The sequence below is a fragment of the Chelon labrosus genome (genome assembly GCF_963514085.1).
Source record: "Chelon labrosus genome assembly, chromosome: 3".
Taxonomy (NCBI): Eukaryota; Metazoa; Chordata; class Actinopteri; order Mugiliformes; family Mugilidae; genus Chelon; species Chelon labrosus.
The window spans coordinates 20,310,498-20,323,662 of NC_140339.1; the positions used below are offsets into that span (position 1 = coordinate 20,310,498).

The following is a 13,165-nucleotide window of genomic DNA, read 5'->3' on the forward strand; positions in this document are numbered from 1 at the left end:
GATGTTGACCCCAGGAACACAGCATCTCTGTCTCTGTCAGAGGGACTTGGGGCCTTTTGGTAAGCTGTGTGTGAGTATGCGTATGTGTCTGTGTGTGTGTGGGCTGGGGTCCGAGAAGTGAGGAAGGATGAACTGTGTGGGAGAGCCATCTATTCACTGCTGACAAGGTCAGAGCTACGAAGGGAAAGAGTCCCCTGCCATATGCAGAGAAAGAGAGAGAGAGAGACAGAGAGAGAGAGAGAGAGAGAGAGAAAGCGATGGACAGAGGACAGGAAGTGCACATAAACTTTCCCTCTTGCTTTCGGTCCTTCTTGCAGAGACATAAAATACCCATTTTATTTATGTGGAGAAATGTCACAAATAAGCTGCACGTTTATGGAGACCACTAATTCAAAGCATTTTAAAAGCCCAGCATGATAAAAAAAAAAATCTTGCAATCTTTAGAGCACTACAGATAACACCGCCTCCATAATCAAACGTTAAAAAGTTATGTGTATGAGATGAACGTGGGATACCTCCAGGAAGATGGTGGTAAGCCTTATGATGATGACGCTGGTCGCACAGGCATGAAGGAGAGAGAGAGAGAGAGAAATAAAGAGATGGAGAGAGAGGGACAGACAGAGCGAGAGGAGTGGTGGTGCTGAATCAACAGTGACCAGTGTGCTTTGTCTTCATTATGATCCCAGTGGGGAGTCACAGAGATGCGTAGATGCCACACACACATACACACCTGTGCCAGGGGAAGCACTAAAATACTCCACTCAGCACATCAGAAAAGCCATGAGGACACATACTTACTCATGTGTGCACACACAACTGCACTTCACATAGCCCACTTGTGTGGACTAAAGGAAAGAACGACTTTTTTCTCTCTATAGGCAGTTTCTGGAGGAACTCCCCATTGTATCTGTAAAGCTTATCTCGTTGCCTGTGAGAGTCCCTGCGCAGTTTGCTGTTCGTGTGTATACAAGCATAGGTACATACACTCTCTTGCCATTTCATTAGGTACAGTAGTGAAAACAAATGCATTCCAATATAATAGTCCTACACTAAATCCTAGCTCCATAAAGGTTATGGTATTCAGAATTTGATTTAATAACTGGGAGAGCTGTTGATTCAACTGTGTTATCATTTTGGAAGCTGTAGTTTATAGTACTATTGAATTGTATTATGTTGCACAAAAACATGTTTCTTTTATTTTGAAAACTGGGCTATGGTCAATAACAGAACATAATTCAATACAATTTAACTCCAGTTTAGCTCCACAAACTACATCATCCATCCTTAGAATGTTTTAGTTTTCACAAGTGTACCTCATGAGCTGGCAACTGAGTGTATATCCTCTAAAACATCCATTTCTGATCAACACAATGACAACACAGTGACAACCTCAGTTTTACAGCCAGTGCAAATGAGTGGGTTAGCCATGTCGTCTCTGACTATTTTTGCAACCTTAAAGGATTATCTTAACTTATCTTATCTTATCTTATCGGACTTTGGAATTATGCCATAACCATGAGATTCTAACTACAGTACTTCTCCACTAATTAATGTGCATTACTGTGTGTTTAAAGGAATTAATTTCTGATGGAATCATTTTCATATAGCTGTGGTTAACAAGCTGGTTTTGTTCAGATGTTGGCCAAATCAAAGTCATGTTCTAAGTCAAATGTATCTTTATATGTTTGTGTTCCTGTAGGCCAACCTGCTTGGTACTGAGGAGGTGGTGCAACCGATGAGCCTGGTAGACTTTGGCTGCCTGCTCTTTTGCCATCTCCAGACAGTGTCTCTGTCTCTTCTGGATTTCCTCAATCTCGTCCAACTCCCTCCTACAGGGAACACAAACCACACGCAAAGAAATTTGAAATTCTAATTCTAATTCAATTAAAATGCACAGACAACTATAAATACAGGTATACTGAACCTTAAAACAAATGTTCTTAATAATATTACACCAACAACTACAATAAAATGTCACTGTTTAATAAGTAGTCAATCAATCTGAATCATATAGGACTAGTAGTTTATCATACTCACACTCACCTCTGCTGAATGACAATAACTGCTTGAATACTATTCCTAATTTTTGTTCAAATTAACATCACTTTTACATCACTTGCTATATTAATTAAACTAGTCAACCAAAACAATATGTTTCAAACCATTTAGAAAATTAGTTTAACTCATCTCTTATGACTATATGAATCAAAGACTTGTGCTCAATGTAAACTTCATGCAAGTACATCTGTGCATGTGTTAGTGTGTATTTGGAACTCAGCCATCTGCTGTAAAGTTGACAATTCCCTGAAGTGTCCTTCAGATGAATAAAAAACTGCCTAATCGAACTGGGACAGACATGGAAAGATGGAGGAGCAGTGAGAGAAAAACAAGAGAATGAGACTGCATGGAAGGAAAAAAGAAAAGTGAGAGCGTGAGGGGCTATAAGTGGGAGGATGATGGATATATTTCATCACCACAGCCAGGACAGGTCTGTCTGTGACATCTGTTAAGCGAAGCTGGCTAAATGGGATGCATTAAAACCCCATACACAGCAATTTCATTCCACAATCACACAGCCTTATTGTTACAGGGAGTAATAACTTAAAAGGGGAATTGGAAACAATTACTAAAACACACATGCCATGATAATGTGAAAACACTATCACAAAGCTAAGAGTAAAACCAATCTAATTCCACAAGCGCAATACCAATAACAGCTGAGCTATAGCTCATCAACAATCCCGTGTCTTTTTTCCCACATCCCTCCTTTTTTCTCTAATTCCTCTCTACTGTTTCTGTTCCTACCAAACTTCTTTTTTTTTTTTCAATTACAAGCCTCCACAGAGGAATCAGGATATTCAAAGTGTGTCTGTAATGTGAGGTTAACACATTCAGCGGCTACTGACATTTAAAAAGAAATCACAACACGTTCCCACTGCCTTTGCATTCTCATTCCTTCCTCAGCACCAGATTAAATTACAAAATAAATGAAATATGCAGAGCACTGTGTGTGTGAGTGTGTGGTAAGAAGAAGAGCAAGTCTCAATGTGTGTGTTTATGTAACATTAAGCATAGTAATTTAATTCAGTGTGTAGGTGTGTGTTAGTGTGTACAGATTGAGGTTGCCTGGCCTCTATTTGTCCACCTGGCTAACAGGGATATTAGTTATTATTGTAAAATATAAAGTTTTGGTTTACTGTGGGACAGTCTGGTTCACAAACCAATTGGCACATGTGTATATCTGTGTTTCTGTTCGTTCTGTAATAACACCTTAAAAATTGACTGGAAATGTTTTCAGGGATCAGGACCTGTTTTCATATGTCTGTATGTGTCTGAGCGGACGGAGTTTAAATGAGATTTTATTAGTGATATGAATGCGTGCGTCAGTGTTCATACATTTTGCTTGTATGTCTGCCTGTATGTGTGTGTGTTTGTGTGCGTGCATGTGTGTAGATCAGGCTGAATGGGTGACCTTTGCTTCCCTGCCCCCAGCCCCAGTGTTATTAATTGCTGTGTAGTGGACAAAAGCCAAACAGATTTGTAACGGCTGAAGGCACCTCGATCTGTGTCGACCCAACCAGCCACCACAACATACAACCCTCATTAGCCCTGTTCGGCAAGCGGCACATGCCCTCTGTGTGTGCATGGATGTGTGTGTTTGACTGAGTGAAAGTGAAAAGAAAGAAGGAATGAAAGAAAGGCTTTAATTCTTGCTTGTGTCTCAGTTATGTCTGGTTTTTGTGTTTTTTTTTTACTGTATGGTGAGTCCTTTCAAGGAAGCATGCCTCAGAAGGAATCACCAAGATTTTGACATGTTGTCGCAACATCACAAGAAGAATTATTGATCTGATTATGGCAAGTGCAGAACAAACATACAGCAAGCCATAGCTTTACCATATACTCACAGACCACCAACACATTATTGATATGATATGATTTAATGGGTTAAAACTGCTCAAGTCATGATAATTCTTTGTGAGTGAAATGGTTGGGAAGTAAAGTATGAAAAATATAAATGTATATTCCTATTCATTAGAAATAATGTCTGTTAAAAACATTTTTACCTGCTACAACACCCGCTAATTCTACATGTCTAGGACGACTCTCAGTTATACAGGCTCTAATACACTCATTCAACCTTTGTCTACTATTTAAGCTCATAGCTAAGAACAATTTCCCACTTAACATGTACTTATAATATACTTAGTATGCCATACTGTACAGTAGTATGGTGCAGACACTCTGACTAGCGATTACTTTTGATGGCTGGTGAACTATTGAACAAGCTAATCAAGCATATTTTAACTATTTTCAAATATAAAACCCTATACTGACATTTTCACCCTCAACTTTTAACCTATTTAAATGGCTAATATAGTACAGCTACATTTCTCACTTCATCCTCAATAATTTACTCCTCAGTTCACAACAGGGTGTCAAGGACTGATAGGATATCAGAGAGTGAGGCATTGTGGGACAGAAGGCCACTCCTGCGGTCATCTAGGCCAAAACCAGAGCAGCTAATTGGCCCAGTTCTAAATATTTAATGGAGGCTTGACCTGATTGGCTGTTTTAATTGCCCCAATTGAATGATTCAATACCTGGCAAGGAGGGAGTAGTTAGCCGGTCAATTTAGACAGTGACCAGCTCGATGTATTGAGTCTTCAGCACCCTCATAACACAGCCTTCCCATTTAAGTGACTGACTGATTGATTAACTATTTCACTAAAGCAGTAAAACGGATGCCATGAAGAGTTGGGGAACCAACCAATAATTTAAGCATTTAAAAAAAATCCCCAATAATATTCCTTAAATTACAGAGATGAAAAACTTTAGCAGTTTCACAACTTACATTTTTCTCCATTGTTTCACACTCAAAAGTAATTTTCTAAAGAGACAGAGAGAGCAGTGCACCCAAATAATACTTCAACAGACACACACACACTACTCACACTGAGAACATACAAATCCAATCAGACTGAAGGAGTGAACTTGTCTGCACCCAAACTGGATCAGAAGGAAAGAGCAGCAAAAGAATGACTGACGCATAGAAGCGGAGACTGATCGCAGGGCAGGCCCACACTCTCTCCACCATAGCAGCTCTCCTTTCATGAATGTCCTTGAGAGGGACACAAGAGAGGGAGGAATGAAGAAGTTTGAAGTAAGAGGAAGAAAAAACGTATGAGAGACAGCATAGTACCAGAAGAAAAGGAAAAAACGCTGCTAACGTCAGCCTGGTGATGGTCCATAAATTCTCCGTGAGCCTTTTTGTACTCTTCAGGATAAGTTAAAGATTTTACCATGTTGTTGCAACATCACAGGAAGAATTATTTATCTGATTATGGCAGTAATAATTACCCAGCTGTTTACTGCAGATAGAGGAATAATTCATGTAGTCAACAGGCCGTGTTAGTGGAGGCAGCGATGACACCAGCACATTTAGTAAATATGCAAAGCGGGCCTGCTCCGCTTTCCTAATTGCCCCCATCGTCCCACTGCATGCCCTTATTAAAGCCCGGGAACTTTAAGTGTCTCTCTGACAACGTGATAAATTGTTGGGGTATCAAGGAAAACTGTGGCAGAGTGGGGACTGCGCTGGGGTCCTGACTTCATTAGGCTATGCAGAAGGCGAGGAAGGATGAATGGACGCTGAAGCACATTGAACCTGTGGCAGAAAAAGAGGGAGATATAGAGCAAAACAGATTGAGAAAGAGAAGGAGAAAAAATTAAAGATTGAGATTAAAGGAGGAATGTCAAAAGAGGGGATATAAGGGGATGGTGTAAGTGGCATGGATTAGTTGGCTGCTGTACCTAATGAAATGACACAGACAGTTTTGTGCTCGGGCGATCCGTCATGAGAAAGAGAAACTGAAATAGAGACAGAGAGTGAGAGAGGACAGAGAGAGGTTTGGCAGAGTATATATTGCTCCTATATCATTACCATGCACAGCTGATCAGCCCTCACTAAATGGGGACCATTAGACCAACTTTGAATAATTTATGCCGTACTTTGGACAGACAGACAGACAGATTTAGAGAGGGAGGGGGCATGCTGGCGGATTAAAAAGCAGACCTTTGCAGGGTGAGTGATCAGGCAGCGTGCGATCCGAGGGCTCACCAGCTAACACGGAAAGGATATTTTAAATAAATGCCGGCACGGCGTTAATTGATCGTGACCCCAGCAGCACTAAATAAACATGTGATTAACTGGAGTGAAAGTGACCTCAACACCCCAAACCGCTGTGAAGGAGGGGTTGTGTGTATGTGTGTGCGTGTGTGTGTGTGTGTGAATGAAAAGAGCGGGGATGTCACACAGCTGAACATAAAACATACAAAATCCAATGACAAAGCTCTTTTTTTTTTATATATAATTCTTTACATTTAAATTTCTCTCATCATGTCTAATTCTACCTACAGTGTTTTATTGTTTTCGAAGTATAAACATGACAAGATGAAAATATATGTCTGACAGTTTAGCAATATAACAATACCTTCATAAGATGTGAAAACTTTGACGTCTGTAAATTCTTAAGTACTTTATAGTCTAATTTGATTTAGACACTGTAAGGACAACGATTCTAGTCACTGCTCAAAAGAAATGCAGTTGTGTGTGTGTTAGTGTGTCTCTCTTTGTGTGTTATTATACTATAGTGGCAACACTTACTTGATGGACTTTTCTAGTAGTCCCTCCTACCTCTAAGAGGGGCAAGGAGCGAGGAGGAAAGGTGGAACGCTGGTGGGTAAGTGAGGGGGGAAGTCAGTGATCCAAGGAGCACTTTAACAAATTTACATTTAATTTTAGCAGAAGCCTAAAGATATTTTCGGGTAAAATATATTAGCAACATTAAAAATGTGACTATTAGCTAAACGTGATGTTTTTTTTGTCAAAAATAAAAGATGGCGTATCTCTAGCAGTAAGCCCCGGAGCACTGGATGTTTTATTAATGCACGAGCAGCGGTTCAAATCAGAGGCTAATTTTTAATTTCTTCACATCGTTCACTTCTCTCTCTCTTAGCCTCGAGTGCTTTAGAGGACTTCTCTCTCTCTCCCTCTTCTTTCTCCTCTATCTCTTTGTCTCTCGTTCACTTTGAATCCTGAGCTTTTTCTTTCCTGCTACCATAGTCCTACCATAAGGTTATGGGTACACAGGTTTATCTTTGAACCAACTGCCTTCATTCTAACCACATGCTATAATACATGTTTGTACTATATGGATGAGAAATATAGAAAAAGAAAACAGAACTAGAAGGGAATGATATAAACTAGCCACTCAAAGAAAAAAATTCAAGGAGCCTTATAAACAGCACCTTTTGTCTTACCTGACTAGCTCATTTTTTATGGCAAGCCCTTCCATGTAGCTTTTCCGTGCGTAGAAGTTATGGATGTACTTCCTCACAAAGAATCCTCTCCATCTCCGCTGGATCTGTGAGGAATAAGAGCGGATATTTCAGCGCCTAACCCTGTCTTACTGTGTATTCTGTAAGAGAGCAGGGTATCTGCAGGAGGAAGCAACTGAATTAGTCCCGGACTTATTTCAGTTATTACTGCTGTTTGAGGTGTTTCATTTTGTTTTTCCAACTTCACAGGAAACATTGAAAATAAAAACTTACACATATGATGGTATTACCACAAACGGCGGAAAAGTTTTAAACCATGTACAACCAAGCACGCTTTCTTTTTTTTTTCTTTTTTTGTTGACAGAAAGACAGTCCAAGGTTGGACAGACAACTGTCACAGCCCCATATATTTAACTGTCCCAGTTCACACTGATTGAGGAGGCTGCAGATTAGCTAGCACACACACCCACACACACCAGTGGACCATTTTAAAGCAAGGGGGTGGATGTCCTTCAGACTAATTAGGAGATTAAAACAATGGCAGGTAAAAGAATAATCACGCTATGAGAAGAGGGAACAGAAGAGGAGGAGTGGAGGATGGGGAAAAACAACAAAGAGCAAAATGAGAATTAGCATTGATCTGCCAGTCAATAGATAATTTTAAATAAAGTAATTGCCGCCTCCCGAGTTCTTGCTGACCTTTGTTGACTAGTGAAATCGATGCTGTTGAATCTAATACAAATCCGAGGTGCGGCATGTAAACACTGGTTTCTATTACGGCCTTAATACATTATCCTCTGTTGGCTACCACACTGTGATAAAGACAACAGGAGGAGAGAAAAAAAAAAAGAATAGAGTCAAAATTGATTCAAAGGAAATGTCACAAGGGGATTGTGAGATGATTGCATTTCCCTTTGCATCTCTATTTTTCTCCATATAAATACTTCTTGGGTGAAAGAGTACACATTGTCCTTCATTCATTTTGGCAGCGTCTTTCTCTTGAGATTCATACAAATTAAAAATTAACAAGTAACAAGTAAGTTTTGCTCTGTTACAGGAAGATTGAGAGTGAGACCGTAGATGTACTGTATTTGTAAGTTTGGCATATATTGTAAAAAACTTTCAACAGGTGGTATTGTGAAAAGGACAGGTCCAGGCACTAGAGGTACTTTATCATGTGTAACAATGTTTTACTTTTTGAAGGTTTGCTGAACGTAATTGACTTGTTTGGGCACTTTTTGTCTCTGCCTTTGCCCCGTAATATCTCTTTAGGGAGCTGTGGGCAGTCCACAGTCCAGCGCTCAGGAACCAACTCTACCTCTGAGGCCAAAGCCTTGGTGAAGGGCAGTGGGAGAAAACTGGAGCACTGGAAAAATCCCAGACAAACCCAGAGAATGCACTCTGTTCAGAAACGTCTCATTCGGCCCTTGTGGGATTTAAACCCTGTACTTTCTTGCATGATGTCAACCATCCACCCAACGGCCCTTTTCACATATTTTCCATTAAAATTCCTATTGTTTCCTACAGGAAACTGTGGTTACTTGAAAAAGTAATAAAAGCCCTTCGTCTCTAACTTCAGAAGCTTCTGCCTTGCTCTACATGGCGACACCACCTTTAACATTTCACCCTATGACCCAAAGAGCTCAGTCAAACACTACTCCTGAATCAATGTCTCTCCTATAATGTGACATTTATTGAAATAGCATGGTGGCCAACTTGATTTGTTTGGGTTTCTATTAAGTGTAAAACCTGAAGCCTTCCATTTCCAGGCGTTTCCACCAATATGAAAATATTATAAAAATACTTATCCAGCTGGTTAGTGACACACCTTCTTCCATAAACACTAGTGGATTTTTTTGTTGGTCTATAAAACCCTTTAATGGTTTAGGCAGAGTGAAACTGCTAGCCAAAAGAGAAGACTATATGGAATTGTAAAAATATAAGGTTCCTGCACAATATCCTTGCGTAAAAGTGCCAAAGCATCAGTCACAGTATTATGATTTATGAGCTGAACAGTAGGAGCTGCTAAGGGGATAGAACTAACATTTGATGCATGAGCACTGAAGAAAACTAAACTAAATAATTGTTTCTGAAACTGGCAATCTATAAGTATTTATATAAACTAAAAAATTCAATGGGCCTCTAACCAGTCACATCTGAAACAAAGTTTAAGGTTAGATATAACATCTTGACATACTGATTGCAACGTGGTTAGAGGCATATTTATCATGCGTAACTGTGAAATAGTTATTTTTACGAGATTCTGATTATAAATTATATATAAAATGAAACTGAGCCAGAACATGGTGTCAAGTGAGTAAAAAAAAAAAAAAAAAAGGCTGCGTAAGATGAAAGAAATTTCTATGATAGACAATTTCTGAAAAGAGGTATAATGAAGAGCTCAGGGCCTGCTAGTAATGGGGCCTAACATTCGCAGTACACACAGCGCAACAGAGTGTCCCCCCACCACAACACTCCATTTGCTAAAACAGGACACCGTGGTGATATTTACCCTGACCGCCATCTCCACGTAGAAATTCATCTTCATGATAAAATATGCCGCCTGTGAACACAAAGGAAAAGATGGCGTTACATCTTGTCTCCCAGCCCTCTGATCTGTCCACAGCAGGCGTCAAAGATAAAGAGCTCCTTATACATAATACATTGCACAGAGGCAGCACAGATAGGGCCACTGTAGAGGGGAGGGGGAAGGGAAGGGGGGAGAAAAAGAGAGAGGGAAAGCAAGAGAGACAAGTCAGGGGGATGGAGAGAAAGAGAGGAAGAGGGAGAGAAGGAGAGAAAGGGAGAGAGAAAGTGGTTAGTGGGACTTTGTATCAAGGGGAGGACGGTACTCTCTTAATACACCAACGCAGACAAGGGCCAAGAAAATCTATGGTAGTCAAGCAGCGCGCTAATGGAGATGTATGACGGCCAACCGCTCTCCTCTGGATTTCATAATCAATGACAGCACTGCCACAGAAGAGACTCACAAAAGGCCAGAGAATATTCAGCAGCACACTCAACGAGGCGTCGCGCTCGAAACGTGCCAGCCGACCACTGGGGGCACATTTCAGGAGCAAACTGGAGTGTCGGTCATAAAAGGGATTCATATCTCAACACGTCTTTTTTAATAATGACAGGGGAGAGCGGAAGGGGAAGGAAGACAAAGACTTGAAAGAAGGCTGTAAATTCAGCTTGATGTTTTGAGAAGAGGCTTTGTGCACATCACATAACACAGGATACGGTCTGCAAAAGAGAAAAAGACAGACAGGGAGAGATAGAGGAGGTGAAGAAAAGAATCTCTCAGGGCTAATTCAAGAAAGAGCGCCGTGGCAATTTTGAGTGATTCAAATTAGTGCTCGTCTGTTTCCAAATGAGACCAAACAGCCTCTTTTTAGCCCATATGTGTGTTGTGACACATCCTTCATTGTTTATTTCAACACCCCCACTCCCCCCCTCTTTCCATTTCTTGAACGCCTCCCAAACGGTGGCTGGCAGTTATGCTTTAGCAAACAGTCAATTTACAGGCATGATAAATAGCTTGTTGTGATACGTTTACAAAACTCAATCCAGGGGAAAATTATACGTGAGAGCGCTGGGTATTGGATCCGGTATCAACAATCTGTTCAATTAAGAAGCAGTTGGAGGCAATATGCTGAAAATGAGGCCTTGTTTTACTAAGGTACACACATATACACACAACATACACACTACTCTTTCCTTCTTTCTATTTGTCACCACACTCTTCCTATATGTATCCCAGGAATTGCGATGTAGATGGAATTCCTTATCATAATGCATCATTTTTCCTAAGTGCTAATTTCCCCATGTGTAATGAGTGAATTATATTTCTTAAGGTCAGATGCAGGGACTTAGGAATATAGCAATTGAATTCTAATGCATGCTATCATAACATAATCAATATATCTATGGCCGTTCCAGGGACTGGCTTACCTTCACCGTTTGTCTGACACGTGCCCTTGCTGTGAAGCCCCGCCATATCTTCTGTATAATGATTGCCTTCATGTGCAGATGGCTGTAATAAAATCATATTGGGGAGAGGATTGGATGGGTATTTTCAGTTGAATGAGTAAAAGAAACCCCAAAATATGTTGCTGAATTGCACATGGAGAAAAATTAAATGGTGGATTTCTCTGCTTGATCATTAGCTGAGCTGTTTATGGCCAGAAATGATCCAATTCGGTAAAACAAATAAAATGAAAATGTGAAAAAGTAGGAAAAGCAGGTTCTACAATTGTGAGGAACTAGCAAAATGTTATGTGATGAATTAAAAACTGCCTAAAATCATTACTACTGGAAGAAACTATGAGATATTTTTGAGGGGGAAAACAAAAAAAAGAAAAGAGTGGCTTACAGCATACAAATCTAAGGCTGTGAAAGGACTTAAATTAAAAGGTCAGGGAAACATTACGCTTACAAATACAAGCTTTCACAAAGACACACATACACACACACACAGAACATCCCTGCTCTTCCATGCTTTTCGATCATGTCCGTTGAGCCTTTCACCCCCTTTAGTCAGCGGCACACATTTGTATTCATCTTCAAACTTACTCTAAATGCAAGCCCACTACGAATCTCTCCCTCCAATGAGGCCATCAATTTCCAAAAGGCCATTTATATGCCCAGAAAATCAATGCTTATAGTGGGGATAGCACAACCCCGGAGTTGCACTTAAGCAGCTAAAATTGTTGCTAATTATCCACTTAACGCATTGATCAATTAACTAAAGTAATCTGAATTAACCTACTGTCTGGAAGTTTGTCTGCTGACCCTGCAGAATGGTGCCGGGGTCACAGTATAGGAACACGCAACAGAGGCAGAGACATTCATTTCTCTGTGCGTGAAAGGAGCACAGAGTGCAAGCGACATTTATTCCTCGAGGCCATTTGCAAAGCTCCAGAAGTAGGATAATTATGGGAGTGAGCTTATATCAGGATTTCCCTTGAAATTAGCTCTCAGAGCCCTTCCTGAATGTTTTACAACCCCCAAAGGGAAACAAAACCTCAAACGGTATATCAAAAGTTAAGCTTTGTATTGGTATTTTGCTTATGGCATATGGAGGCACAATAAAAGTCTCCTAATAGAGTTTACAGATTCAAACTGGATCAACACACATCACAAATAGACTCTATACCTGAGGTAAGCCCGCACCTTGCAGCCTCTGAACCAGCTCTGAATCCGGGTGGCGGCCTGGTTCTCCTTCTGCCTGTTCTCCTCGGCTTGGCTGAAATACACAGACACATATAATTACCACAATGCCACAGTGTGTTGTATCTAGGGGTATCTCGCTGTGATTGCCAGCGTTCATGAATGTGTCACACCGATTCTTCATCACTACTAGCTATGATCTAGCTAGTAGTGCTGCTTGCCATTGTTCTGTCAATTAAAAGTTACATTTTAATTTTAAAAAAGCACCCACTTTGCTAAACCACAACAGAAATCTAACCACCGACTTTATATATACAACCAGCAAATGTAACACAGGCGTCTTTTAAACAAGCAGCCCTTGTTTACCGTGTAAACACTGACTGAAAAGCTTACTCAAACCTGACATGCTAATTAGCCAGGTTACCTGACGGAAGCTAGCGTTAGTTTGGGTCAGCTTATTGGTGCCTGCCAGCCCGTCCGACGACAGCCATTCATACGTGGCATTTGCATATTAGATACACACCTGTTTCTGTAGAAATATTCCTTTTGAAACTCGTCGAGTTCACTTTTGACTCTAAACAGCTCCGCCATGTCTACTCGGGCAAGAGTTTACTCGTTGTCTTGACAACACAGACGTTTCCCAGGGTGCTGAAGA

The 13,165-nt window shown here is 40.5% G+C and overlaps 1 protein-coding gene across 3 annotated transcripts in view; it reads right to left on the reverse strand.

The window, feature by feature from the left end:
• spata17 (spermatogenesis associated 17) overlaps positions 1–12,838 on the reverse strand; it is a 32,085-nt gene extending 19,247 nt beyond the window's left edge. For 2 of the 3 annotated variants that reach the window (XM_084574960.1, XM_084574958.1), the window contains exons 1-5: positions 12,497–12,838; positions 11,293–11,374; positions 9,851–9,901; positions 7,321–7,424; positions 1,706–1,829 (exon numbers count right to left, since the gene is read on the reverse strand). In XM_084574960.1, coding sequence (XP_084431086.1) covers positions 1,706–1,829; positions 7,321–7,424; positions 9,851–9,901; positions 11,293–11,364 — 351 coding nt within the window. In that variant the 5' untranslated portion in view covers positions 11,365–11,374; positions 12,497–12,838. Of the gene's footprint in view, positions 1–1,705; positions 1,830–7,320; positions 7,425–9,850; positions 9,902–11,292; positions 11,467–12,496 lie in introns of those variants that run through there. The other variant, XM_084574959.1, reaches the window with a different exon arrangement.
• Positions 12,839–13,165: the final 327 nt, after the last annotated feature.